This window comes from Bathycoccus prasinos, assembly GCF_002220235.1.
Source record: "Bathycoccus prasinos genomic : Chromosome_9".
Taxonomy (NCBI): domain Eukaryota; kingdom Viridiplantae; phylum Chlorophyta; class Mamiellophyceae; order Mamiellales; family Bathycoccaceae; genus Bathycoccus; species Bathycoccus prasinos.
In genome coordinates, this window is record NC_024000.1 from 648,013 (window position 1) to 675,516 (window position 27,504).

The following is a 27,504-nucleotide window of genomic DNA, read 5'->3' on the forward strand; positions in this document are numbered from 1 at the left end:
TTAAGAAAACCGATATCTTACTAAATATATCGCAAACCACGTGTTGTCTATTCTGCGTTCTCACGCCATGCCTTTCTCGATGATGTCGTTTACCGTTACATTTCTTCCTCCGATTTTGGACAAGTTTGTAACATCCTCCTCCGCGTCCATCACCGTCACCACTTCCAACGTTCTCTTGGACAAGTGCGAGCACGATTCCATGTTCCCAAACTGATCGCGAGATTGTTGATCCAGAGCTAATGCTTCCGACCGGCGAATGTGGTCGCGAATGGAGGGGTCCGCCTCGTCTAGTAACGCTCTCGAGAGGTGCTGTAAGGAGACGGATAAGCCAGGGGTGTAAAATACCTCGGGAGAATCCTTTCTCAACCACGCGTTGATTTCGTCGCACATGGCGAGATATTTTAAAGTTGGTTTTGCCGCCAGGACGATCGGTTGCGAAGACGTATTAATACTAATAGGTTCGTCGGTATCGGTTTCTGGAGGTGACATGACTCCTCCCGAATTTGAGGACATCGTACTCGTACTTCGTAGCTGTTGCGCGTAAGCCGAGGAGGTAAATGCACCTCGTAACCCATCATCGCCACACCTTAAGGCGAACGCCGTCGCTCGACGAATGAATATTTTAATCGAATTCTCCCACTTTTCTTTCGTGAACGTCATCGCGGCAAACAAAAGAATCGCGTACATGTCGCTCTCGAACGCTTCAATATCGAAACAGGCGTCAAAGAACGCCAGTTCGTCGCCTCCGTAATCTTCGTCCACCAACGCATTCGCCAAGCGGAGCCACTCTTCTCTTTGCGCAATATCTCGTTTCTTACCGACCGATAACGGTACAGGAGACGACGATTGGCGGCGTAAAGGCGAAGCGGACGGGTCCGTCATCGTGCTCGGGTTTGCAGAGGCATCGAAAACGTATTCGCCGTGGAATTGCATCAACCGCAGCAGTTGCGGCAACAAGGAAGCGTTTGATTCTCTGCCGCCGCCTCGAGACTCGACAGAGAATGAACTATTCGTGGCAAATCTACCCAGCAAGATGACGCAATCGAAAGTAGATACGCGAAATCGATCGTGACGCATGGCGAAGGATTGGCGATTCATTGGCATCGCTCGGCCCACGTTGTCCCACCACGCATCCACCGCCAGACCGTATCGTCGTCGTCGCTCCTCATACTCTTCGTCGCTCGTCGACGTGCGTTCAACATTCGAGGAACGTAAATCAGACGACGTCCATACTGGAAGGACACTGTTGCACAGCGTCTCCGCGTTTCGCAAGGTAGCACCTTCCCATTCTCGTTTTGGTGGACGACGATTGATGTCTGCTCTTTTGGCTTCCAAATGACACGAGATGTGAATGGCGTTGAAGTGCGAGACGGTGGAGCACCCTCTCGTGGCATCAACTTTGGGGTCTACACTTGCGGCAGCACGATTTCGACCGCGAAAACCACGTCCTCCAAACAAGGCAGAAGCTAGAGAAGAACCGCTTGTACCTGCTTGATTGCCTCGCATGTCAATGATTTCAATGATATCCCCGTCGGCGTCGTTTGCCATGCCTTCGTCGTCGTCGTCGTCATCATCGTCCTCCTCTATGACAAAATTTGCGGCGTTTGTGGCATCTTCCTCCCGAGTAAACTTCACCGAAGTTGGAGGGATGCTAACCGGCGTACAGAAGCAATATAAACCCAAAGTTTCCTCTGGATTCTCGTTGATAGATTCAAAGCACACTCGGCAGCGCAATGCACCTGCGTCGTCGTCAAACGCGGCGTCTTCCTCCATCTGACTCTTCAAAGCGTCCGAAACTTCCGCTTTAAGCACCGTACTCTCTTCGTCCCCAGCTGGAACCCCTCTCTCCGACTGTTGCGTCTTCATTTTCATCTCTCTCAACATTTGCTCTCGTTTCCTCTTCGCGAGCTCTCTCTTCTCTTCCTTTGTCTTTTCCCGCATCTTTTCAATTTCAATTTGCGCGGTATTTGAGGCGTTTTCAATCGTCTCCAACGCATTCTCAGCCAAAGTGCCCAATCCTCTCGGCACGACTACGTTTTCTAATGTGTGTAAAGTAACGAGCAAGTTAAGCGCGTGCGCGGCAGAAGTGGCTACTTTTTCGCATTCTCTGGACATGGCCTCTAAAATTTTCAACGCCAACGGTAACGCCTTGTAGTTCACCATCGCTTTTTCAAACGCCTCCGAAGTGCGCTTTAGATCATTCACGACGATGTCAACGATGTAAGAGCGTATGATTGGTATCGCTGGAACCGCTAAGTATTCGCGAAATGATCGACCGAAGTCGTCGTGTGGTGCGCAGCGGACAATTTTTACCACCGATTCTAACGCGAGCAAATCGCACGTCGGATCGTTTTGCGCGCCAAAGACCACTTCCCCATCATTACCTCGTTGTTGTCCATCAAATTTTAATGTGTTCAACGCGTCGACGCTAAACTTAACCAAATGCGTCGTTGCTGTGACATCGGCACACGCGAGTCGCGGCAAAACTCTTGCCAACACGTCACAACGTTTCGGTTCCCCGTCCTCAATGCATCTTTTCAACTTGTCTAGGAAGGATCGAGACACAGATGCCGCGTCGAAGAGACTCTTGTCTTCTTCGTGCATAGACTCGGCGTCGGAGAAGTACAAATCTATTCCAGAACCACCGAGAGCGGCGGAAGAAGCTAAATTAATGATAGACGGTGTAGAAGTTCTTGGTGGTGGAGTGACTGGTCGAGCCGCCAATGAAGTGTCCACCGTCACAGACAAGTCCAAGGAAGCGGAATCATCCACGCTACCTCCATGCATTAGCATAGTTTGTTGCGAAGAAGAATCGTTAGATATCAGAATCGAAGATTGCTCTGACGTAGCTTTGGATTGTTCTTCAGCTAACAAGCGATCGACAACTTTTAAAATATCGTTTGCCAAAGTATCCTCTCGAGCCTCGAATGCTCTTGCCGCCTCACGAAGCAAGTGCGGAAGAGCATTGTCGTCCAACATCGCGATTCTATTTTCCTTCAACTCGCAAGCTGCTTGCAAAAGTGCAAGGACGTCTGCGTTATCGTTCAACTTTCGTACAAACGCGACGTCTTCTCTGGAAACGCACAATTCCTTGAGGAAGAGCGATGCGTTGTTATTACTATTACTAGTGGTTTCAAATGCTGTTGGTTTCATTCTCGCCGCGCGAGAGATCGTAGGCACGAGAGCGACAAGTGCAGATAGACCGCCTTTAAAGCGCAAACAAGAAGTCGATTCATAGCGAACTTCTGGATCGTCTTTATCTACTGTCGCTGCGACCGAATCAATGCGATCTTCGGTGGCTTCACCGTCGAGACCGCTTAAGCGATAAGTGATTGACATTGGCGGAATTCTGTTCGTACCGATAAGTCGCGAGGGAGGGCTGCCATCATTCTGCTGATTTTGTTGCATTGGAACCCAAACCTTTTCGTACACATCGACGACTTTTAAATCAAGCGAAATGATCTTGTTTCCGCATGAGAGCAATTCCATGCCAAAATCATCTTCGATCAAACCGACCAAGTCGAGTTGAGCGCAGATGAAATTCTTCACATCTCTAAAAGTCGGCGTAGATTCCAGCTGCGCTTCGTCGCCAAATGTGGCATCGTCGTCCGCGTCTACACCCGCCCCCGCGTTAGCGATGTCAGATGATGCAGCGTTATTATCACCTTCATTATCACCAACTGGAACTTGTTCCGCGACATCGTACGGTGAAGGTGACATGTGCCCTCGGATAAACTCTTCTTGCGTGGACGATTTCACCAGGCGAACCAAACACGTGCGTTTTGGCTTCGGTTTCGGAAGCGCGCACCGTTTGAGTTCATCCAGAACTGAACCCATGGGTAAAACAATTTGGACAGTATCAGATATATTGTGAGATATTGAAGAGAATCGAGCGCTGCGAGAATTCGCGTTCGCCGTTGAGCGCAAAAGTTCAAAGCAAGCGCCAGCAACGGACGTTCTCGAAGTGTTTGGATAGTTCACATCGCTCGCCCCGTAACACGCGTCCAAGAGCTTTGCCAAAGCAATATTTGCAGAAATTGCGTGCGGTGCCCTGTGCGCAGCAAGCGCTCTCGCAATTGTCCCTGCGTATGTAATCGCTTGGATATCCTCCTCGCTCACTTTCAAACTTTCGCATCGCAAGTTGTCTTCTTCGGAGACTATTTTGTCTGAGACGAACTTAGCGCATCGTTTCAGAGCAAGACCGAAGGATGGGTCGACGAGTCCATGCTGCTCGAGAAGGCTTTCACTTTCATGCCACGCGTACTTTGCAACTTCGAGGAGCATCTCCGTCAACGTTCTTACCGAGAGCTTCACTTGAGACGGATCAGCAAACGTGAAAACGAATGAGTCTGTTTTCACTTCCCAATCGGTACACATGCTCGCTTCGAGCGCCGCGTAGACGGATTCTGCGGCATCATCGTTCGAAACCACATCCGTATTCTTTAACAACTCAAGGAGGGATTTCAACACCGCCAGACGCTCTTCTTCTGTTCCTTTCGAAATTGCGATCAATGCGCTCGAGGCCAGTCGCACAGTCTCCTCCTCCAAAACGCGAGAGTTGACGAAGCATTCAACGCAACCGCTGATAGCATCGATGTTTTCGTTATCCATGCGTCGTCGTCCACCTGGTCTCGCGATTGCATCTTGCTCGAAGAGCTTCAGGGCTGCACGTACTGCGACGTCCACGAAACGATGATTTGGATTTCTCGTAGGGTTGAGCGTTTCTGAAAGTTGCAAAATGGCAACTGTGGCATCACCGCTGGCATCGTTACGTTTCACCAATTCCATTCGTGCAAGCCTCGACAAGACATCGACATCGGTTTCGAAAGTAGAAGATGTGAAATTTATTCCACCACCTTCGGGGCGAAGCGAAGAAGTCTTCGCTCGCTCGGAAGATTGCTTAATCAACCATGATCGCGTATCCACATTCGCGTCCGCAACGGCAAGTGCAACTAATACGCGCGCAAACTTCGGTGCCATTTGTGGCAAGATAGAGGAGGTCGCAAAAAGAGCATCCTTTACATGATTTGAATCAAATGCGTAAAAGAAGACTTTTTCACGAGCAAGAGAAACCAGAGCTGGGACGATTGCAAACATGTACGAACGAAGCGAACCGAAATGATTGGTTTCCTCGCCGTAGTAGTTGTGCATCGTATGCAACGACGAGTCTGATTCGATAAAACCTCCTTCACCTCTGCGTGCATAACTTTCGAGTGCACGATGCAAAGAAATGCGTTTGGCTTGACATTTTGACAACGTAATGCGGGCGTTCTTTGCAACTTCTTTGTACGACCTCAACGCCAGGGCCTCAAAGTCGCCATTTTTCGCAAGTGCATCCTCCGAAGCAGTGGCGTTGTTTCGTCCAATTGGAACGTAGCCCGACACTAACGTTGAAGATGCCGGAACAGCAGTACTGCTGGTGCCACCGCCAATTGTTCTTCTCGTTCTTGATGGCGTCGAAGGTGCCGAAGCCGTCTTGTTCACCTCTGCGTTCAAAATCTCGCTTTCGTCAACTACAGCTGCGCGTGAAAGCAAGGATCTGCAAGCGCTCTCGCATTGCCTCAATATATTTTGAGTATCACGTTCTTTTACGGTTAAAATTTCAAGCGCTTTCATCGCACTCGTGGCTTCATCTTCTGTGTATATACCAGAAGATCCGTCACCGATGACTTCTGAATAAGTAATGTACGCGTCGAGTTTATCTTGCCTCGCGCAACCACACTCGTTGCACCAAAACGCATCCGTCAGATTCTCGTAATTTATATTTCGGCACTGTCGGCATTGGTACGCATTCTCTCTGCAATAACGGCAAATACCGTGCGCAGCATCTTGTACGTGTCGGCTACAACGCGGGCACGGAAGCATTTCCGAAGCTTTCTCATGCATATCAACGTGGAACGAATCGATACGAATGGCAATCGCAGAAACGTCCTCGGGGATGCTCAACGTAAGCATACCTTCAGTTTGTCTGTTCTTGAACGAAATATTTCCAACGAATCGCCACGGTTCACTTGGTTGCTCCCATGAGATCGCTGATTTCAGAGAAGAAACAATATTATTATCGGCGCCATTCGATCCAGACGCGCGAGGTAGTTGCCTGCTCGATAGAAAGGCGCTTCCACTCGAGTTCAAAATCGAAGATGAGGCAGACACAATGGACGGAACAACCCAGATGGAGACAGATTTCGGCCATCTTGACGATTTTCTCGTTTGCAACGGCGTCAAGTTGATGTTAGCTTCTTTCAATCTGTATACTTCGCTAAATATCGTCAAAGAGGCGTTCGCGGTAAAAGCCCGCGTTCCTTTCATCAGATGCAACGGAGTCTTCCGATAGGGCGTGGACGCATACGCGAGCGAAATATCGTCCGGATTCGGGTCAATCTCGAGCCACTTTGCGTGTTTCGCAAAATCTTCATCGGTTTCGAGTAAGAAATTCACGAAATTTTCGTGCGCTGAGGTCCCCATCGGCTGCGGCAGCAAGTTAGCATCGTCGGCTGCAGCGGTGGTGGTGTTCTTCGCAACCAAAGATTGCGACTGGGCTTCGAGCGCTTCCAATTTTGCGTACATTTCCCTCCTCGGATGTGTCCTCAACTTTTCGCTCGCCTTGCGAGCATTCCCACAAAAGAGCTCAATATTAGCCATCACGTCGGGTTCGTTGGCAAAAATTGAGAAGTCCTTTTCGAGAGCAAACGCTACGATTTGAGACACGCGCTCAATTCGTGCGCCACAGGCAACATTCGATAATGCCTTTGTCAAAGATCTCGCCATCCCTACCAAATAAATGTTTTGTCGTTCGTTTTCTATGCTAACATCTTTAAGATTCTTCCAGATTGCTCGCAAACACGTCATCGCCGCATCTCTGGCAGATTTCTTCGACGAACCCAACAATGTGGTTTGAATAACGCAATCGACCACACCAGAGAGCTCTTTCTTCGTTGATTCAGCACAGTATTCGGCAGCAAACTCGAAGAGCAAACACGCGTGTTCGCGTTGATCCACCGCAGAGAGTGGAAAGCGCGGCATTGCTCTTGCCGCAGCTTTTACCGCGGCGACAATGACGGAAGGCATCGACGCGAGAGAGAATGCAAACGCTTCTGGGGTTTGAGAAAGCACCTCAAACAACCTTTTCAGAGGAACCGAAACTAAACGAGTCGTGCTGTTTTCGCTCTCAATCGTCCCGTCGTTGTTGACACGATTCTTGAGCGAAAACGAGAGACGTTCGCACGCAGAAACGATAATTCCAGCATCTTTAATCGCTTGAAATTTTTCGTTCTGCACGTCAACAGACCTCGCGAGACTGTCCACGACAAATTCAAATTCCGTAAAACGAGCAACGCAGTGAGCATCGGAATCGACGATATCGAGACGTAAGCTTTCAGACGTAGCATAACTTTGGACGATAAGCTTTGTCCAGCTTTGGATGTCTGCTGTCGAGTTTGAAATGTCTGATATCTCCGCACCTGTCGTGCGATCTGCATCCATATCAAAGCTCGTGGATTCAGATTCGCTCTTGTTTACTGCGTCTCTCGCGTACTTGGCTTGCAATAAGGCACATTTTAACGCCGCAATCAACTTGTCTCGTTGTTCTGAGCGCATTTTACTCTTTTCCTTAGCCTCTCTCAGGTAGTCTATGTTTTGAGAGTCTACAGAGATATTTATTTTGGTGTTGATATTATCGTTGCATTTATCGAGCGAATCACTTCGCCCAAACTCGGCAATTTTTCCCAAAAGAGATTCCACAACACGCTTCGTCCATTCTAAGACATCACGCGCGCCATCCTTCCCATCCGGATACGCCAGTGCCGCATCTTTCCCGCTCGAAGCCATGGCCGCAGAAGCCGACAGCGCAAGTATGCGACAGTCTCGATCCGAGACGTTCTTATTCTTCCCCATCGTCCCAGGCTTCGATAAAATAGACGGCACAACAATACCTTTCGAAAGCAATTTAGCGACTAACACCGATGCGTCCGAGTCGCTCTTTAAGAGCGTCCGCAAGAACATCGCGTGCGCGGGAGAAACAATATTTGCTTCCGTCACACTGGGTTTCGGCGGCTTCGAATCCTTTCCGACGCGAGATGAAAAACCCATTTCACTGCCATCCTTGGACAACAACGTGCTCAACCCCTTCGTTGCCACAGCACGCGTGGGATCGCAGATATCTTCAACAATCGCACCGATGAGCTTTTTATTTGACTCGGTGAGTGTGACAAAAGTCTTCTTCTTGTTGAGAAGCGCTGCACCTCCGTCACTCGACGGAGGAGGATTGCGTCGTTGCACAATTCTCGCGAGGGGATGTGTCGTGCGATGCCCCTGTTCGAGTAAGGCGCCGGTAATACCTCCACGATCACGGCATTCCGAGCACAAATCGACATCGTCGCAAACTTCGCAGTGCCATCGAATGCCTTCGATGGATTCGTCGCACATGTCGCACCGGTGACCACCACTTACCATATTCCCTGCGAGAAAGTTCGAAAGAATCCCCACGCCGCTCGGCGTGTTCTCTGATGTTGCAAATCCACTGGAAGGACCACCAGTTAAAAGCGTCGGTCGACGCAGGCGAGATACATTGCGATTCGAGGAACTAGTAGTAACATCCACATCATCTCTTAAAGAAATTGGGAAAACTGGTTGCCTCAAGGAATCATTGCTGCCACCGTCGTTCAATATTTCGCGATCAAAGAAAAAGTCCACGTTTGGTACCCGAGGCGCGAAACTATCGAGCATAGCTAGCGCCACCGATCTCGAGAAGTTTTCATCCGCAGATTTCAAGCACGCTACGGCAATATCGGCAGCTTTTTGCGCAAGTTTTGCCGACGGGGGATTGTTGGCAAATCCTTCGCAAGATGCAATCAGCGCCTGAACCAAAGAAGGCACAAACTCCTCGCAATCAAAAGCGCCGTGAGAATCCCTAACAACCCGAGGCGTCAAACACAAACCTAGTCTTAGCGCTTCCAGAGTTTGTTTATGAAAGTGGTCATCACACGTTTGCATAGTTAGTGGGCGGCGTACGAAAGGACGACCAATATACTTGCACGCACGCGCGAAGCTTTCTATGTCAGAATCTGGTAAAGCCCAATTGGCGTCGCGACGCCACTCGTAATTCTTTTGAATCATGCGAAATGTGGACAACGCTATGCTGACGGCGCACAAATCCTTCGTGGAAACATCTTCCGGACTTTTCGCTAAAATTGCCTTGAACGCGCTGCGTTTGGTCTTTGATGACGGGAACCAGCCATCGGCAGCAAATACGCGCACTGCAGCGGACTGGTTCTGCAGCTTCGAAAATGACAATCGCCTCGGAACCTTCACAGGCGTCGTGGATGCACTGCTTGCCGCTGCTTGCTCAAGTCGCGCGTAGACCGTGATCGCAGAAAAGGTTTCATCGAGAACAATTGGAAACCCAATTGCAGATAGCTTTCTCGCACTTGATGAAGAAGATGGCGCTTCGGTGCCACTGGTAAGCTCTTTATGGCGAGTTGCACGAGCAACCCTAGATCGAACGTGCAATGACAATCGCTCGCGCAAAGCGATGGCGCGTGTTTTCATCGATTGTTCGATGTGCGTTTTCGGACATGAATAGGCCACGACGCGTGCAACTTTAAAGCATGCACCGCGAGGTGCATTCATGGATGGGTGAAAGACTAAAGTCAACAACCCGTTCTTCTCCGAGCATAACTTGGACTCTTTTGAGTTCAGTGGAATATCGAACCACCTCGTGTTACCCATCACTCCAGAAGCAGCATCTGAATTGTTGGCGTTTCTAACAGTAGAATTACTTCGTGCATGTTCGCTGTCAATCAGAGAAACTTTTCTTCCACCTTTGAATATTTCAACACTTTTGGGCACGCAATTCGCGTCCTCCGCAGAACTTCCGTAATTCAACTGAACTCGAATACCCGCGAAGCTCTGAAGCTTAGGATCGCGCGCCGCCGGAGGATATGAAAGACACAACGCCGCAGGAGCATTTGCACGCGCGGTTTGAATCTGTGAATTCAAATCCTCCGAGATTAAGGACTCCTTAACCGAAGAAACTGGATCTTCATCGTTATCTCCCACAGCATGGAACTCTCCGTAAATCGCGCACTTTTCGGTAACTTCAGAACAGCCTTCGAAGTACAAAACATCACCAGAGTCGTGCGCCGAAGGTGACGAATGTGACTCTGGATGATATACTCTTTCTTCACCGTCATCGTATCCTTCTTCTCCTTCATCTTCTTCTTCTCTTTTTCTGCGGTGTTCCTCTTCTCTGTCCTCCCCGTAGAAATACACGCGAAAAGAACCATCTTCCAATAAGAGGCACAACATCGTTTTTCTATTATCGGCATGATTTTGATCCCAATCAGGTTGGTAACCTGCGAAACCACGCAAAGTAGAAGACTCGGGACCACTGTCAATATTATTTGTATTGAGCAAAGTTTGCGTATCCACGCCTTCAAAATTACTCTCGTTTTGAAAAGTCAAGACTCTTGTAGACATATCGCGTCGAGATACAGTAAGAAATGAAAGAGGTGGAACTTCTGGATCCGCCCCGATTGATCGTGCGCGAAAATCGCGTTGAAAAGCGCAATCGCCTACATACGCAAGGCCTTTGTTCGCATCTCCTTTTCCGCGAATGGAGAACGTTGTACTCGATCCTGTTGCATAACTTTGCGCCGAAGATGGTTGGCTATATTGTGCCGATGAAGGTTGGCTATCAAACATAGATCCGGTTCCAGTGGTTGAAGTCGCAGATAATGGACTCATCATCATCTCTTCAATGCAATCATCGTCGCGAATAACTTTTGGTGCCCTTAATTTGAACGAATCCGGATAGTCTTGATCGCGCTCAAGTGCTGTGACTACAGTATCTCCCGACTCGTAGGAAACAATTAAGACATCATGTGTTTGAGAATAGTGAAGCGAAACACCATTCTTGCCCCGAGGCGAAAAAGAAAGAGTTGGGGAATCTGGTTCGCCGAACTTGGCATTTCTACGCGTCAATTCTGGGAAAGAGTCTGTTGAAATCAAAGTATTCTCGTAGAGTGAGATGAAGGTTGTGTCTCCAACGAGCGACAAGCAATGCAATTCGCCGTTGTCGAGTAATCCCAAGAAAATCAACTTCTCATCCGCACCATCGGTATCAATGAAGAAAGCACAATCCACAAAGTTTCGTCCAATCGGGGGCGTGATTGATGTTATTGGAGCGTCCGGGGTAACCAACGCGTTCTTACCTCCGCAATCATAGAGTTTTGCATAGTCGCGAGAGCACAAGGCCAAAGTTCCCGCACAACCCGGGACCCATTTAACAGATAGCAACGCACCAAACTCTTGCTCTTCATCAAAAATGTTCTCAATCGCAATGCGATTAATGACTTCAGCAGTTTCTGAAAGTGAAAAAACGTGCACGTCACGCAAGCCACTCACGGCCAACTTTGAAGGATCGCTCGGATTGAAACACACGTTGAACACTTCAAACGTCGCCTTCGCTCGCAACAAAGCATCACACTTATCTGCGAGACGGTCTGAATGATAAAGCTCATCTGCAGAGAGTATTGATACCTTGTCACCTTCACCAATAGCGAGTAGACCAGAAGTTGATGCAGATACACAACTTTTACGAGGTAACGGTAAAACCTGAGACATCGCTTGAGTCTGCGCGGCGAAATCCTCTCTCGCCTTCACATCAAACGTTCCTGGCTTCATTGCTCTACCGAAGTTCATATTAAACTTCTCCTTGTTCTTCTTGCTCAACATATTTGGTTCCTTTGCGGATTTGCTCGCCGACGCTCTAACGTAATCCTCATCCTCGGATGAATCATCGTCGCTTTCGTGATCGCCGAGTTTATCGACACAATTGTTCGCAACTCGTTCAAGAACGTCGCTCACTCTCGCAGATTTCAATGCAGAACCAAGTTTCGCAGAAAGTTCTCTCGGTAACGTCCACGTAGCAATGAGTTTTTTCTCGATCGCAGAGGTTTCTAAGGCGGCGATAGATTCATCTTCGAGCTCGGAATCCGAGTCCGGGTGAATAATTTCCGAGGGTTTCCCAACAACTTCAGCTTTCCATTCATCCTTAGTCAACTTCGCCTGATTGACCGTAATGCATCCACAAGGACGTAACACACCGTCGCGTTTGGACTGACCAGCGCCGCAATCGCACGAAAATTTGCTTTCCCGAGAATACGCTAGGCGATGTCCCTTGTGACAGGTCACGGCACACGTTGAGCAGCATCCGCGGTTATCTACAAGATTACAATCGTAACAATAATACCAGTGCTGGCGCTGGTAATCGCGTTGAGATATGTAAGAACACTTCTTAGCTGAATTCAACGACGTTTCGCCACCTTTTGCATCACCAGTAGAAGGTACATCAACGACTCTGCCTTGCGGTGAAGAAGTTGTTTGGGCATTCACACTCCCTCTTTGTTGCAGATCGCCACCAGTAGAGCGTCTGTTACCAAACGCAACACGAGCCTCACTCAATAGACTCGAAAAGGCTGCCTCGAGCGTAAGTTCGCGTCTCGCACTCGCGTCGGGAGGGACACCACCACCTTCTACATCTTCAAGATTCGCTTGGCGTAACAGTCGCTCGATCATTGGAACGTTCGATAATGCGAGTAATTCTTGTTCAAACAACTCGTGCTCAATTTCACCGTCCCTCGCAATTTGCTCTTCAATAGTCTGGTATTCCATGTCCTCTGCGACATCGTCGGAAGTAGGGGTATGGGTTACAGAGTCACTTGGCTCTGGTGTTCCAGTATCGGAATCAACACCACCATGCGTGTCTTTCGGCGTACTCGTAATAAATCGACGCAAGGAAGCCTCGTTAGACATGACGCGAGAAGCATCTTTGCCTGCTTTTACGACGAGACGAAGTAATTTTGCAAAGCTTTCGAGCGAAGAAGTTTCTCGAGGTTTGTCTGTCACACCACGTTGTTTAAATGCGGTTGAAAATATACCACTTTCTGCGCCAGACTTAAATTCATTATCTTCGTCATCTTCTAAATAAAAAGATCTCAACGAGTCAATAACTGCTTCTGCTGCGTATTCGACATATCGCGTATCTTTCTTCGCTATCACGTCCTTCGATGGCGACGGAGATGTAGAACGAGGCGTTTTTACGGCACCGTCTTCGCTTAAATATCGTTTTAAAATGTAAGCCGCTGCATCGAATCGACCTTTCTCGATAATGCCAGGCATACTTCTAAGTGCTCGCGAGACAACATCGTCTTCGGATTCTAACGATATTTCCAAAACATCCACCAATAAGCGAGCTGACCTTTTGACTTTTACACTGTCGAGAAGCATGGTAATACTCTCCACAGTCTTCAATTCGTCGATACTCGCGAGCGCTTTTCTTGTTTCCACTGGCATAACTTTCGAGATCGTCGCGATGCTGTCGCAAATAGACGACATCACCTCCGCCGAGTAGTACTGTTTCGTTTCATCGGAGAAAGAAGCGAAAGTGTCACAAATTGCACGCACGAAAATTGTCACGTTCGGGTGCCCCCGTGCAGCTAGACGAGTATCGGTTTTCTGACTTTTCTCTGCAACGAGTAACGTCGCACGTTTGACTCGATCAATTACCGCTGTGACTATTGATTCCGGCATCCGTTCCTTTTTCAGAGGATGCTTTTTTGCACTCGAGGTAGCATCTTTCGCAATATTGCTCAAAGCAATCGGCAAGGTTTCCGGTAACGCCTCGTGAAACGCCCGTGATACGTGAATATCTATTCTTTCAAGCTCTGTTACAGAGTTTGGTCTTGCAGCGTCCGCGGCAGTCACTGCAATTTTTGACAATCCATTCAACATTGGAGCTCTGGAAAGTTTCTCCATTACTTCGGACAATTTCGAGCGAGCCGCAACCATTTCAGGATCCAACGATCGCTTCAAAGATGCCGCGGCGGTTGATTTCATTGGCGACGAGATATCCGCAATCCCTTCCTTCAAGCGCGCGTCAATCTCGCCTTGTTTCTTGCACAACGCCACCGTCGTCGCACAGATTCTCTCCAAAAGCAATGTCATTGAATTCATGTCCGCAATTTCATCCAAAAAGTAACGCTCAACATTTACGTTTAATCCGCAGTTCTTTCCACGCGCACCAACATTTTTCGCAGTTTCCGTTTTAAACTTTTCCCAGCTATCTTCACTGATGGAGGCGAAAAACGCATCGTTGTTGTATCGATCAAAGATATCTTTCGGAAAATACGTTTCAAAAGCCTGATCCGCAATCGATTTTGGAAGCTTGGCATAAGCAACCATATCACAAAAGTTTTCAATCATACCTGATGATGACGATGACGATGCGCTTTCGTGTTGAGCGTTGTGATATTCGTTGATAGCATCTTCGCGACGCGCAATAAGCGTTTCGCAAGCGCGAGCTAAATCCGTCCAAACAACTACGTTGGGTACGACTACGTTCGTCTCAACACTTCGAGTCAACGCAATGAGCGCTTCGTCAAATCCAGCTAATACGAGTGGATTTCTAGCGTTTCTATTCTTATTCAAATCAACTGAGGTTCCTTGAAGAAGAGACGAACCCAACGCAAAAATCTTCAGGACGTCAATTTTGTTTGAAGGATCTTCCGTGCTATTCATCACGGCGACGAGTGAAGACGCCGAAGATGATGACACCACTAAGTCACGAGTGTGATGGAGTAAAGTCATACCACCACGGCTGCGTGATATGTCGCTTCCAATCGAATGTTGCTGTTGTTGACCACTCGTTGATTCAAGTGACGGTTCTTTAACAATCTCTTCGTCCTCGTCAATGGATTCGAGAGAACCCAACGGCGTTTTTCTTTCCACGAAACTACCACCTATTTGCGATTTGTAAATTCTCGCCGCATCGTAAGGCAATAAAAAGGTCAGTCGTCCTAAAGCTCTTTTCAATTTATTTGCCATCTGCTGATCAAAGTTACTATTTTGCGCCAAATTATCTTCGTCGGCGAGAATGGCGCACATTTGGTGAGCGCCAAGATTCGCAAGATCACTCGCGAATTTTATCTTTGTTCTCGAGGCTTGCAACGCTTCGACGCGTTCGACATCGCCGAGTTGCGCTTTCCACGGGAACCATAAGAATTCGTCTTCGACCGAAACGAGTTTTTCTGTACCAATCGCGAGGTTTTTGAACGATTTGAGAACAAAATCTGGCGGATTATCAAAGAAACGCACCAAGTGCGCCAAAGTTGAAGCAACGCGATGAGCAGCTGCAATTGATTTTGAACTCTTCATTTTGTTTCTGCCACGGCGTTCGTGGTAATCGTTGCGTACAAAGCACACATCCAAAGCGCTCGCGCGGCGCTTTTTCGCCGGTAACGCGTGCCAGGCGAGTAATCCAAAAATGATTTTCGCGTTTGCGGCTTGGAAGAAATCTTCCAAGTCGTATTCGTCGTCGTCGTCTTCCGACGAACTACTACCTTCGGTACGATCGGCACTCGAGTCGTTTCGAATTGGGTCGTAATGCACGGAGAGTCCGAAGACAAACTCGCTCGATTTGAAAATACCTTCCAACGCTTGCTCGGCTGCGAGACGTTTTTGTTCGTCGTCACTAGTCTCCTCCGCAGTGGTGACAGTCGCTTCTGAGATGATGCGAGCGAGCCAACCACAGGCGATTCGGAAAAGCCTCTTGGAGACTTTTTGAGAGCCGAAAATTGCACGATCGATGATACATTTTCGCAGAGACATTGGTAAATCACCAACAACAGAGTTGTCGTCAGTAGTAGTACTTCCGAAAGTCAGCGCGAACGGATTCGCATCTGTCGGTGCGCCAATAATACTTCTCGCCATGTCTACAATCGCAGAAACGTCCGGACTCATGGCAACGTCGTCATCGTGTGATTCTTCATGCCGACGCATTGTTTCGTCAAAAATAGTCAAGATGACATTTAAGCGCGTATTAGTCATCGTTTCTCGATTCGGTGCCAACAAAGCGACAGATTTAGCCAAGCGCGCTCGAATTGAATCGCTGCGAGATATGTCCGCGTGTGCCCGCGAAAGTGTATTCAACGTATTGTCAAACAAACTCAAGAACTGCATTTCACTAATAACGGAAGAAATAACGCCGGTACATTTCGTTACGAACGATTCGAAAGCGTCACCGAGAGCTACGAGTGCTGGAAATTCCTCCTGCGTTACGCCTCCTTTCAAAAGCGAATCGATCGCATTCAAAAGAATGTTCGCACAAAGATCCAATTTGTCGTTATTGCCGTCTCCATCGTCACCCACGTTCTTCGCAGAAAGAAGAACGCGAGCGAGTGCTTTTTCGCGGTTCGATTCGTTCGAATTCGTTTTCAGAGAAGAAGAAGGAGTATTTTTCTTCTCTTCCTTTCCACCAGCGGAGACACTCGTGGCATCGTCGTCGCTCGTCGCTGCTTTTTTCAAACCAATAAATGATCCCAGCACTTTTTCTCGGTTGTCGAAATCTCTCTTCGCGTCTCTTTTTTCCTTGGCGACATCTGATTGTTCAAAGCGTTTCCTTTCCGCGGCTACGTTCGCCGCAGCCACGGCTTCTTCTCGGATTTCATCGAGCGCCTTCTCACATTTTCTCTGAGCGTTTGCAATTGCTTCTCTTTCCTTTACCGCGCGGTTGGAATCGCGTGACTCGCGCGGTCGTTGATGTTGCTCTCCAGTCACCGTCGCAATAGCGGCATCAGTAAAAGAAGAAGATGTAGTAGACATCGTCATCGCTTCATCATCTTCTCCCATCTTTGCCTCCGTCGAAGCTGCAACTAACGACGCTTTCTCTTCCGCTAAGCGAACTTTCGAATCACGAATAACCTCGGTCGCCCAAGTATGTGCGTATTCGCGGCCGTCCAATGTCGCGCGAAGCAAATTCGCCGCTCTCTTCAACGCCCTAAAATCAACGTTATCGAATTGCGTCGCCGCTTCCTCTTCTTGGTCGATACCGCCGCCGCTCGTTTGACTCGTCGCGCTTAAACTCGCGCTTCTTCTCAACATCGACGAACCAGTCTCTTTTCCGCTCACCACAATCGCTTTCATCGCGAATTGATTCGCGCTTTCCATAAAAAACGTCACCGATTCCGGGTCGTCTTTCAACAACGTCTTGAGCACGTGCGGCTTACTCAACACCGTCGCCACGCTCACCTCGCACACGTTCAACGCCACCAAAAACTCCTTCTTCCGCGTTATCGATATCACGTCCGGATGAATCGCCGGTAACACCAACGTCTCCAAAACGTAGTTCGAGAGGCAGTGCGTCGCGTTCTTCGTGTTCAAGTCGCTTTCCAAAAGCGCGTTCGTTAAACTGGACACCTCGGTCCAAAACTCTGGGATTATTTGTTGGTGTTGAACTTGTTCGTGTTGTTGCGACGAACCTCCTAAAGGTTCGCCGTCGTCTGAATCGTCGTTGCTTTTCTTCTTCGCAAAACTCGTCGTTTTTGTCGTCTGAATCGTCGCAAAGGAGGAGGCAGTCGGGGTCTTCGACCTTTCCTCCTCGTCTTCGCCCATCTCTGTTCGTCTCTTTTCTCGGAGATGAAGATCTCTTCTCTGTCTTGTAAGTTCTTCTCGTTGGGAAAAACAAAAACGTGTTCGTACGCAGACGCGCTGTTGTTCGGAAGAGAAAGAAAGAGGAGCAGAGTTTTTTCGACCCTCCTTTCCGTTTCGTTCGTTTGCGTTTTGCTCTTTGTTGTGTCTTCTTTGTTGTCTTCTTCGTTCACTTCTTCGCAACAAAAGAAGGAGTATTCGAGCGCTGATTTTGAGTGTTAAGTGAGAAAGAAAAGAAGGTCAACCTCCTCGAGATCTCTAACGAACTCACAAATTATGAAACCCTAGACTATTTTTTGTATTTTTACACACCAAAGGAAAGAGGCAATTTCATCACTGTTTGCGCTAACACATTACTATTCGTCACGAAACTCAGCGCCACTCTGATAAAAAAGCACTCGCTCTTGGCAGAAAAAAGAAGACAAGAGGTAGGGCGAACGGAAACTGGCGTTGAATTTGTCCTCGCGAGGTCGCGTGATACGGTTTTTTTGTGCAACGCTTTCGCGTAAGGAGATTGGAAAAAAATGACCACCACGGGATTGACGCATCAAATTCATCTTCCTCCGCGTCTTTCCAATGACGACGCGGTGGTGAAACTGGCGGACGAAGAGGAGAAAAGCGAAGGTGGTAAAGATGCGAGTGTTCAGCCTCTTGAAACTCCCGCCGCGGTTTCGGTGAAGCGCACTTCGCAACCGATTTTCGCAGACGAGGAAGAGAAAAAACGAATGGTGGCGCAAGCGTTGAAACGAAAACGAGACGCGATGAAGAAGAATAATAACAACAACAACAACAACAACAACAACAACAACAACAACAACAACAACAACGGCAATCTGGGATCCGGAGACCCGCCGAAATTGAAACCACCCACGATTTCTACGCTCACGACGAACGAGATATTCGGGTGCGAGAAGTGCTGTTTCGACCGGGAAGGCTGTTTCGACTGTCTCAAAGGCCCGCCGGTGAGAACGAGATACGAGCCAGAGAAAGGCGTCGAGTGGTTGAAAGATATTCCACCGTGTCCGCAGTATTTTCCAACCGAAGAGGAGTGGAATAACGGGGACCCTTTGGAGTATATAAATAAGATTCGGCCAGAGGCGGAGAAGTTTGGGTTGGCGAATATCGTTCCGCCGAAGAGTTGGCAGCCGGAGTTTTGTTTGCCGAATAAAGAGTTCATGCGGTTTCGAACGAGGATTCAAGCCGTGAATGAGTTGCAAAACAGACCTGCCGGGTTAGGAAAACGGGCGAGGATGAAAGAAGCTGGTGGCGAAAAGGTGGCGATGGCGAGTGGCGGGAGGATGGCGTCGGCGGCGCCGACGACAACCGCCGCTCCTCCGGCGCCGTCTGCTGGACGCATGGGTGGCGCTGCACCTGCAACAACGAACAGTAAAAACCAACCGTCGCTCTCGCTCTCAAAAATCAAATACCAAGAGCAAAAACAACAAAGAGACGAATACGTGAAGAAAGAAGTAGAAAAAATAACCAAACAGTACGGCTTCCAAAGCGGCGCGAGGCACACGATGGAAACGATGAAGAGGTATTCCGATTATTTCAAGGCGAGATATTTCTCGGACGCGAAAACCGGGAACCCGGTGAAAGATATTTCTATCCCGGAAATGGAAAGAGAGTTTTGGAGGATCATAGAAGATAGCGAGGGACGAAACATAGAAGTCATATACGGCGCGGACATAGCCACGATTGAAACCGGATCGGGAATGCCTACGAACAATCACAAAGATGAGGAGCAGAAAAAGTTTGCCAACAACCCTTGGAACGTGACGAAAATGCCATACAACGCGAGCTCGTGTTTATCTCACGTGGAGCGAACGACAGGCATTACCGTCCCGTGGTTATATTTCGGGATGACGTTATCTACGTTTTGTTGGCACGTGGAAGACCACCATTTTTATAGCGTCAATTACCACCATTTCGGCGACCCGAAGGTTTGGTATTGCATCCCAGCGGAGTATTCGCAAAAGTTTGAACAGTTGATGCGAACGCGCTTACCGCATTTGTTCGAGGCGCAACCGGATTTGTTGCACTCGTTGGTGACCATCTTATCGCCGAAAGAAATCAAAGCAGCCGGGATCCCGGTATATCGAGTCCAACAAAACGCGAGGAGTTACATCATCACGTTTCCGTACTCCTATCACGCCGGATTCAACACTGGATACAACTGCGCCGAAGCGGTCAATTTCGCTCCGGTAGATTGGTTACCGTTTGGTGCGTTCGCCACGGAACGATACGTCGGTGATAAAAGATACCAATCCGTCGCGCACGACCAGTTGTTGTTAACGCTCACGAACGGGTGCGATCGCGTGCCGGGATGGAAAGACACCGTCAAGAAAGAAATGGACAAGAGAGTCAAAATCGAAGAAGAGAGGAGAGAAAAAGCCAAAACGTTGTGCGGCGAAATCGTCAAAATGGAAGAATTTTGCGACTTTAACGAGTTGGATTGTTGCATCTGCCTTGGCGATTTGAACTGGGCCGGAGTCGTGTGCGAGTGCACGTTTCGAAAAGGCAGAGGCTTGATTTATTGTTTGAGATGCGTCGATAAAGGATGCAAATGCGAGAAGGAAAAGAGAAAAATGGTGGTGAGACAGACCATCGACGAGCTGAAAGAGCTCGTGAAAGCGAAATGCATTCCTTCTTAGTTTTTTATAGGGGATGATGATGTTATTACAATTGTTCTGCCGCGTCGCGCGTCTGTATTTTGTATCGCTAAAGAAAGAAACTTCTACCAACCTTCTGCTTTCGGCGCTCCCTCTAAATTTTCTTTCAGTTGTCTTAAACTTCCGTTATCGTACTCGAGCAACTCTTCCCCGGTTTGCACGCTGAGCAACGACATCGGGTTCCTGGCGACGTACAACTCAAAGTCTTTCACCGTCGTCCCGAGTTTTTCTTTCAACGCCAAACAGTTCTCGCCTGGATTTTTAATCTCGAAAATATACGCGTGGTCGCTTAATATCGCATCCCAATTCAACCTTGGACACGCCTCTCTCAACTGCTTCACTTTCCTCTCCATTTCCTTGGCTTCTTCTAATAAAATTGACGGTCTGTTCGTAATCATGGTTGGCAAATCCGCGTCCGGAAACACCTCCTTCAACGCGACTAACGATTTGTACACGTCCGGTATGCTCGCACTTATTCTCACCAAATCTGCCGTCTTCATGATCCCAACTTTCGTTTTCAACCCCGGGATTAACGTGAACAACTGCCCGACCCTTTCTTCCACTTGCTTTTCGGAAAGTCCCAGCTCTTCGCTGATAATCATAATCGAAAACCGTAATTTCCCTTGCGCGTCCCACCCTGGTTGTTCAAGTATATTATCTCCATCGTTTGCTTCTTCGCTCAAAATATCGCCTAATTCGTCTGTTTTGTGTTCTTTCCTCTTCGAGTGATACACGTTCACCGACCACGCGTTCTCCTCGTTGGACGATAACGCCTCGATGGCTTTATCGTTGCTGTATCTTTCATCACTTTCATCATCATCATCATCGCTCGTATTCTTACAAAATGCTCTTCCTCCTCGTCGTCGTCGGCGTCGTCGTCGTTTTTGTTGTTGTTGCTCATAACGATAATAATAATAATATTGGTGCTGCTGCTGATTCCCTCGACTCGTCGTCGTCGTCGTCGTCGTCCTCGTCGTCATCCTCGTCGTCATCCTCGTCTCAGAGTTCCCACTTATAATAAAAAAAGGACCGCTTTTCTTTCCCAAGTCTTACCTAAACCCTAACTGTATGTACAGCCCTAAACAAAAAAATCAAAAACTCTGTCGACTGAAATTGGACAAATATTCCACCAAACAACCTGTGTACGCGCGCGTTATTATTATTATTATTGTTTAAACCACATCATGGGTTGCGCCGCATCCACCGCGAAAGGAGAGGTACTATTCTTACGCTTTTTTGTTTGTTTGTTTGTTTTATTATCTCACACCTGTGTGTGTGTGTGTATAAATATATAGAACTCGCGCGCGTGTTGTTCTCTATAATAATTGGCCAATTATGAGCGAAACGATCGGCCGATGCTCTCTCTCTCTCTCTCTTATTCTCAACCGACCCTTTCTCATCTCCCTCTCGAATGAAAACAGAAATCGGTGAAAATCCACTCCAACGGCCCGTTAGGCGCCAAATCGAAGAAAGGCTCCGTCCTCGGACGAACCACCTCGGACATCAACGACATTTTCACCTTCCACGAAGAATTAGGCAAAGGCCAATTCGGGACGACGTATAAAATCAAAAACAAAAAAACCGGCGAGGAATACGCGTGCAAAGCGATCGCGAAGAGGAAACTCACGTCGAAAGAAGACATCGACGACGTGAGAAGAGAAATTTCTATTTTACATCACTTGGGGGGACACGATAACATCGTGTGTTGCGAAGGCGCGTACGAAGGCGCCAGGCACGTGTACATCGTGATGGAGTTGTTGCAAGGCGGAGAGTTGTTCGATAGAATCGTGGAGAGAGGCAAGTATTCCGAGAAGGACGCGGCGGATTGTTTCCGAACGATCGTGGAAACGATTCAACATTGCCACGAGTTGGGGGTGGTGCACAGAGATTTGAAGCCGGAGAATTTCGTGTTGAAGTCGAAAGATTACGACTCGAAGATTTGCGCCATCGACTTTGGTTTGTCCGCGTTTTTCCACGAAGATCAAGTGTTTCACGAAATCGTCGGTTCCGCGTATTACGTCGCGCCGGAAGTTTTGCGACGATCGTACGGTAAAGCCGCGGACGTGTGGTCGTGCGGTGTTATTTTGTACATTTTGTTGTCCGGGGTGCCGCCGTTTTGGGCCACCACGGAGAACGGCATCTTTGATATGGTTTTGAAAGGTCAGTACGATTTGGAGCAAGATCCCTGGGGCGCGATTTCCGCCGGCGCGAAGGATTTGATCGCTAAAATGTTGGTACAAGATCCGAAGAAGAGAATCTCGCCGGAGGATGCGTTGAATCATCCGTGGTTGACTGGTGGCGCTCCGGCCAAGAAGTTGGACAACGCGATCGTGAAACGATTAAAATCGTTCGCGGCGATTACCAAGTTTAAAAAATTGGGTTTGATTGCCATGGCGAAGACGTTGTCGCCGGACGAATTGGAAGGTTTGAGAGAAATGTTCAAATCGTTCGACACGGACAACTCGGGGACGATTTCCATCGCGGAGTTACAAGCTGGTTTGCGCAAGAAAGGCTCATCACAAGCCACGGAAGAGTTGCAACAGTTGATGAACGAAATCGATATCGACGGTAACGGCGAGTTGGATTACGAAGAGTTTGTCGCGGCGACGTTGTCGATGGCGAGCCAACATTCGGGCGACGCCATGGAGAAGACGTTTGCGTACTTTGACGTCGACGGGGACGGGTCGATTACCATCGAGGAGTTCAAGATGGCGTTGGATAAGATGCCAGCTGGAGCAAGGGCGAACTTTGGCGACGTTAACGAGTTGGTGGCGATGGCGGACCAAGACGGAGACGGTTTGATTGATTACGAAGAATTTGTCGCGATGATGCAAGCCGGCGACAAACCGGACAAAAACGCGATGAAGAACGCGAAAATGGCCGGGTACGCGTAAAGAAGAGAGAGGTTTCTATCGTAACCCATGTAAGAGTATTATTATGTGTAAGGACAAAGAGAGAAAAAAAAAGAGAGAAGAAGGGAAAATAGTCATCAACAACAAAGTAACATCAACAATCGCGAAAGACGGAGAGAATGATGAGAATTATTTATGAAATTTTTTAATATTTAATCAAATTGAACGTTAAAGAAAGAAGAACAGTACTACATGTAAGATTAAACTAACCAATCGGTCCTTCGCGCGAGTCGTACACCAGACTCGCGAAGAAGGTAAAATTAGACGCCGACTTTCACGATTTCCATTTCAAACACCAGGACGGATCCCGGCGTAATTTGCGGACCCATCGCTCTGTCCCCGTACGCGAGTTCAGACGGAATCACCAGCTCCCACTTATCGCCTTCCGACATCAACTGCATGGCTTCCGTCCAGCCTTTAATCACTTGGTTCGGCGCGAACTTCGTCGGCTCGCCGCGGTTGTACGAGGAGTCAAACTCTTCGCCCTGTCATCGTTAAAGGAGAGACACAAAAGAAGGTGAGCGTTTAAAGATGAGAAACGAATGAAAGCGACGTTCATGTCCGCTCCGGCGAAGCGTACATTTCCGCTCTTCTAACGGCGCGCTTCGATTTTATCCCAGAGAGAGAGAGAGAAAACGCTTGGGAAAATGAGACGAAAATTTTCCGATCATCTCGCGCGCGAAACGTTGATGCGAATACTCGATTCACTCGCGCTGTTCCTGCAAAAAAGTCATAAATTCGTACTTCGATCGTCGTCCCTCTGTAGTGGCACAAGCACGGCGTGTTCACTTTCGGTTTCTTCCCTCCTTTCGGTCCTGATTTTAACACGCGATATTGCAAACCCGACGGGAGGGACACCACGCCTTCTTTTAACGCGTTTTCGGTTAAGAACGCCTTCCCGGCTTCGGTCGTGCCTTTGCTCGCTTGCGTTTCCCCGAAGAACGTGCCGAGGACGATGATGAGTAAAGCGAGGATTACGGCGAGGAGTTTTTTCGACGTCGCGTTTAAAACTATCATCGCGTTAGTCGTGCGTTTAGTATTATTCCTTTATTATTCTTCCCGGGAAAAGTAAGGATTTTCGATCGGATTTTCGCCATACTAAAGACGCACTTTGCACAACAACAACTACTACTACTACTGCTACTACTACTCTCACTTTTTGCTTTGGCAAAGAAAGAAAATCAGCTGTCTTTTGTGTGCGTGTTCTTCATTGGACAACACACATCATCATCTTTCGAGTTCTTTTATTATAGTAGTAGTAGTATTAGGTGATGATGATTTCGATGCAAAACAGAAGCGCTTTGACAGTCGTAACGACTTTTCCCGACAAACCGCTCAAAGTGCTCTCATCAAAGTCGTCGTCTAAATCATCCGCGAGTTTGAGAGCGAGACAGAGTGGTCGTCGCTCCTCCTTTTCCTCCTCCTCATTCCGAATAGTCAGAGCAGCAGGAGCTGGGGGTAAAGGTGAGGAGGAAAAGGAAGAGAATTCGGTTGAACTCTACGCCGGAATCGCAGGTTTGCTTTCCTGCGCGGTCGTTTCCTACTCGTTGTTCACTTTGAAGCAAACGGGATGCGGATTACCCGCCGGTCCGGGTGGTCTCGTCGGTGCAATCGAAGGCGTGAGTTATCTCGGTGTCGCTGGACTCTTAGGCGCTTCGGCGTATAAGAAAACAACCACGGGGAGCGGTTTACCCGCCGGGCCGTTCGCTTTGCTCGGCGCCGCCGAAGGCGTCGCGTTTTTACTCCTTGTCGCCGGTCTGTACGTCGGCGTCGCGCAATTGCTCGAATACGGGTACATACCGAACGCTGTTCCGGTTGAAGGTGGGAAGTGCGCGTGAGATGTCTTCGTATTTTGTAATAATGAAACAAATCAGCAGTCGTATGTATACGTTTTATTATACCTATTCGGCTAATTAAATTCATCTAAAAAATATTCGACCAAAACAAAAAAACCTCAAAAAGAGAAAAGTGATCACACAACTTGCACGTGTGTGGATATGAAAGAAGCTTCGTCTCCTCCTACACTCGAAGGAGGAAGTGTTAAAGCTTTGACGACTTCTTCACCGCGCAAAACAACAACAACGACGAAAGGGAGACGATCGGCGAACCACGTTGAATGCGCGTCGTGCGGTAAGCGGATTGGACTTTCGTTCTTTTTCTTTCCCTTTTTTTCTCTTTTCTCTTGGAATGTAACATGTCTCTCTCTCTCTCTGATCACAACAAAAAAAACAGGCGTGAAAGAGACGCCGATGTGGCGCAAAGGCTGGGTGGATAGGATCGAGAGCTCGACTGGGCAGGAGCACCGCGTGTCGTTGTGCAACGCGTGCGGTTTGCTTTGGAAACGTGGGTGGTTTTGTGTCCACTGCGAATGCGTGTACAGAAAAGATCTGTTGGAAGAAGGGAAGAAGAACAAAGAGGAGGTAAAAGAAGAGGAGATGTGGATCGGGTGCGAGTATTGCGATAACTTTAGCCATTTCGAGTGCGAGAGGAAAGCGGAGGATTCAAAGACGATCTTGGGGATGGATGCGTACGCGTGCCCGGAGTGCAGGATGAAAGCGGTGTTGGCGTGCGCCGCCGAAGAAGAGGGAGGAGACAAAGGAGAAGAAAAAGAAGACGTCGCGTTGCCGAAATTTTGCGATATAAAGGATACAGAAACGGCGAAGAAGACGTTGGGGGAACCGCGAAAGACGAAGACGACGAATAAGGGAGGAGGTAAAAGCACGAAGAAAACAGGGATGAAGACCGTAGGGAAAAGGTGTATTCATCAGAGACCTTTTTTGCGAACGCCGAGAGGCGCGGGGAACGGGAGCAAGAAAGGTGTGGAGAAGAACGTTCTCGGGTTGCTAAAAACCGGCGCGATTTCGCCGGGGGTGAAGAAAAATCGGCCGACGAAGAGAGCGATGACGTTGAGCGCGAGAAAAGGAGACGAAGAAGAAGAAGAAGAAGAAGAAGAAGAAAAGAAGACGCTGACGAAAACGCCGCCGAGAAAGAAAGGAACGAAGAAGAAGGCGGCGCAAAAAGTGTCGAAGAAAGTTTCGACGCCGAAGAAGGCGAAAGAAACGTCTCTGGCGAAGAAGAAACGCGCGATCGAGCAAAGCCTGGCGGCGCTAGAAACGCCACCGAAAGAAAAGAAATCGAAAGCAGCAGCCGCGGCATTAGAAGAGGAGGACGAATTTCCGATTGTCGACGATTTTGACGATTCCGACGTCTTTTCTATGTGGTCGATGAAACCGACGGCGCCTTCCACGAAGACAGCGTTAGCGCTGCAACGAGCGAAACAGTTCTTAGCGGACGAACACATTCCACTGGATGCGATTAAAAAACACGATTCGAGTCTTTTGGGTGGGCTCGAAGACGTCTTTGGCGACAGAACACTTTTAGCGGCAGACCACGAAGCGGAAGGTTCGAGAGAGAGCGGTACAAAAGCGGCAACTACCGCTGCCGTCGCGACTGTGGAAGCGACCACGGCACCGATCCCCATTTTCGATGAAATGTTTCCAGCCACCGGAAATCGTACGCAAGACAAAGTCTTGGCATCCGCGGAAATGATGTTGAAATCCGCCCGCGAATGTCTCGAGAAAGCCGTCGACGACCACTGGGCGCTCGTGAAGCAACACAAAGACAACGACGAGAGAAACCAACTGCAAGATCACAAGTTTCTCTCGATGAATACGCGCAAAAACACGCAGAGTCACGCGTTTAAACCAATCTTAAACGCAAAAATGGCGTTACAGAAGATATCGTCTCTACCAACGTTGAAGAAAAGTTTAGGCTCGTCTTCAATTAAAGCGAAGAATGCAATCGTTGAGCGTTCAAAGATTAAAGATACGCTCCGAGATATTTTACAAACGTTTGGCAATGGGCGAGAAATACTCGAGAATTTGAGTAAACTCGGAGGTTTTTGGACGACGCTTGCAACAGAATTCCTTCACGAAATGAACCAAGCGCATGTGGCGAGCGCTTCGATGATGATGGCGAGCATTAATCCGTCCGAGTCGTTGAGCGTGCAAGGGGGTCCGTTCGCGACGGACGTTAAGAAATATGCAGCAGCAGCAGCAGCAGTGATGAAGGAGGGGGATAAAGACAAAGATATCGTCAACCGCGACGATGATATCACCATCGTATCTCCTTTACCTCTTAAAATTACTTGTCCCGTGTTGAAACGTCCAAAATTGTACCCCACCGGGGGTGGCGGTTTCATCTCAAACGGTGCTGGACAAATGGTGCCTCGAATGAAAACGACAAGTTCAAAACACGACAGTCTCTTCCCGCCAGTTCCTGAGATATTTGACAGCGAAATGTACGAGGATGGTACTCAACCGAAAAGTGTCGCGGCACCAGACGCTTCCTGGGGATCCCCGTTGAGCGAGTATTTCGATATGGTTGTCAACGAAGGCGAACAACCGAACGTGAGCGGCGAAGATATTGATTGAAAG

The 27,504-nt window shown here is 48.5% G+C and overlaps 7 protein-coding genes across 7 annotated transcripts; 4 read left to right on the top strand and 3 right to left on the bottom strand.

Moving 5' to 3' along the window:
• Positions 1 to 60: 60 nt before the first annotated feature.
• Positions 61 to 17,448, bottom strand: Bathy09g03590 (predicted protein; the record flags this gene model as incomplete). The annotated part of the gene is made up of 1 exon (XM_007510834.1): positions 61 to 17,448. One exon carries the CDS (start codon positions 17,446 to 17,448, stop codon positions 61 to 63), a length of 17,388 nt encoding a protein of 5,795 aa, XP_007510896.1.
• A 560-nt stretch (positions 17,449 to 18,008) lies between these two features.
• Bathy09g03600 (PHD transcription factor) lies at positions 18,009 to 20,138 on the top strand (the record flags this gene model as incomplete). Its single annotated transcript, XM_007511110.1, has 1 exon — positions 18,009 to 20,138. One exon carries the CDS (start codon positions 18,009 to 18,011, stop codon positions 20,136 to 20,138), a length of 2,130 nt encoding a protein of 709 aa, XP_007511172.1.
• Positions 20,139 to 20,221: 83 nt separating this feature from the next.
• On the bottom strand, positions 20,222 to 21,136 carry Bathy09g03610 (predicted protein; the record flags this gene model as incomplete). Its single annotated transcript, XM_007511035.1, has 1 exon — positions 20,222 to 21,136. One exon carries the CDS (start codon positions 21,134 to 21,136, stop codon positions 20,222 to 20,224), a length of 915 nt encoding a protein of 304 aa, XP_007511097.1.
• A 204-nt stretch (positions 21,137 to 21,340) lies between these two features.
• Positions 21,341 to 23,050, top strand: Bathy09g03620 (predicted protein; the record flags this gene model as incomplete). The annotated part of the gene is made up of 2 exons (XM_007510869.1): positions 21,341 to 21,373; positions 21,578 to 23,050. The coding sequence occupies 2 exons, from the start codon at positions 21,341 to 21,343 to the stop codon at positions 23,048 to 23,050; spliced, it is 1,506 nt and encodes a 501-aa protein (XP_007510931.1).
• A 278-nt stretch (positions 23,051 to 23,328) lies between these two features.
• Positions 23,329 to 24,085, bottom strand: Bathy09g03630 (FKBP-type peptidyl-prolyl cis-trans isomerase; the record flags this gene model as incomplete). The annotated part of the gene is made up of 2 exons (XM_007510843.1): positions 23,329 to 23,553; positions 23,768 to 24,085. 2 exons carry the CDS (start codon positions 24,083 to 24,085, stop codon positions 23,329 to 23,331), a joined length of 543 nt encoding a protein of 180 aa, XP_007510905.1.
• Positions 24,086 to 24,342: 257 nt separating this feature from the next.
• Positions 24,343 to 24,906, top strand: Bathy09g03640 (hypothetical protein SORBIDRAFT_02g023760; the record flags this gene model as incomplete). The annotated part of the gene is made up of 1 exon (XM_007510969.1): positions 24,343 to 24,906. One exon carries the CDS (start codon positions 24,343 to 24,345, stop codon positions 24,904 to 24,906), a length of 564 nt encoding a protein of 187 aa, XP_007511031.1.
• A 411-nt stretch (positions 24,907 to 25,317) lies between these two features.
• Positions 25,318 to 27,501, top strand: Bathy09g03650 (predicted protein; the record flags this gene model as incomplete). The annotated part of the gene is made up of 1 exon (XM_007511012.1): positions 25,318 to 27,501. The coding sequence occupies one exon, from the start codon at positions 25,318 to 25,320 to the stop codon at positions 27,499 to 27,501; it is 2,184 nt and encodes a 727-aa protein (XP_007511074.1).
• Between the last annotated feature and the right edge of the window lie 3 nt (positions 27,502 to 27,504).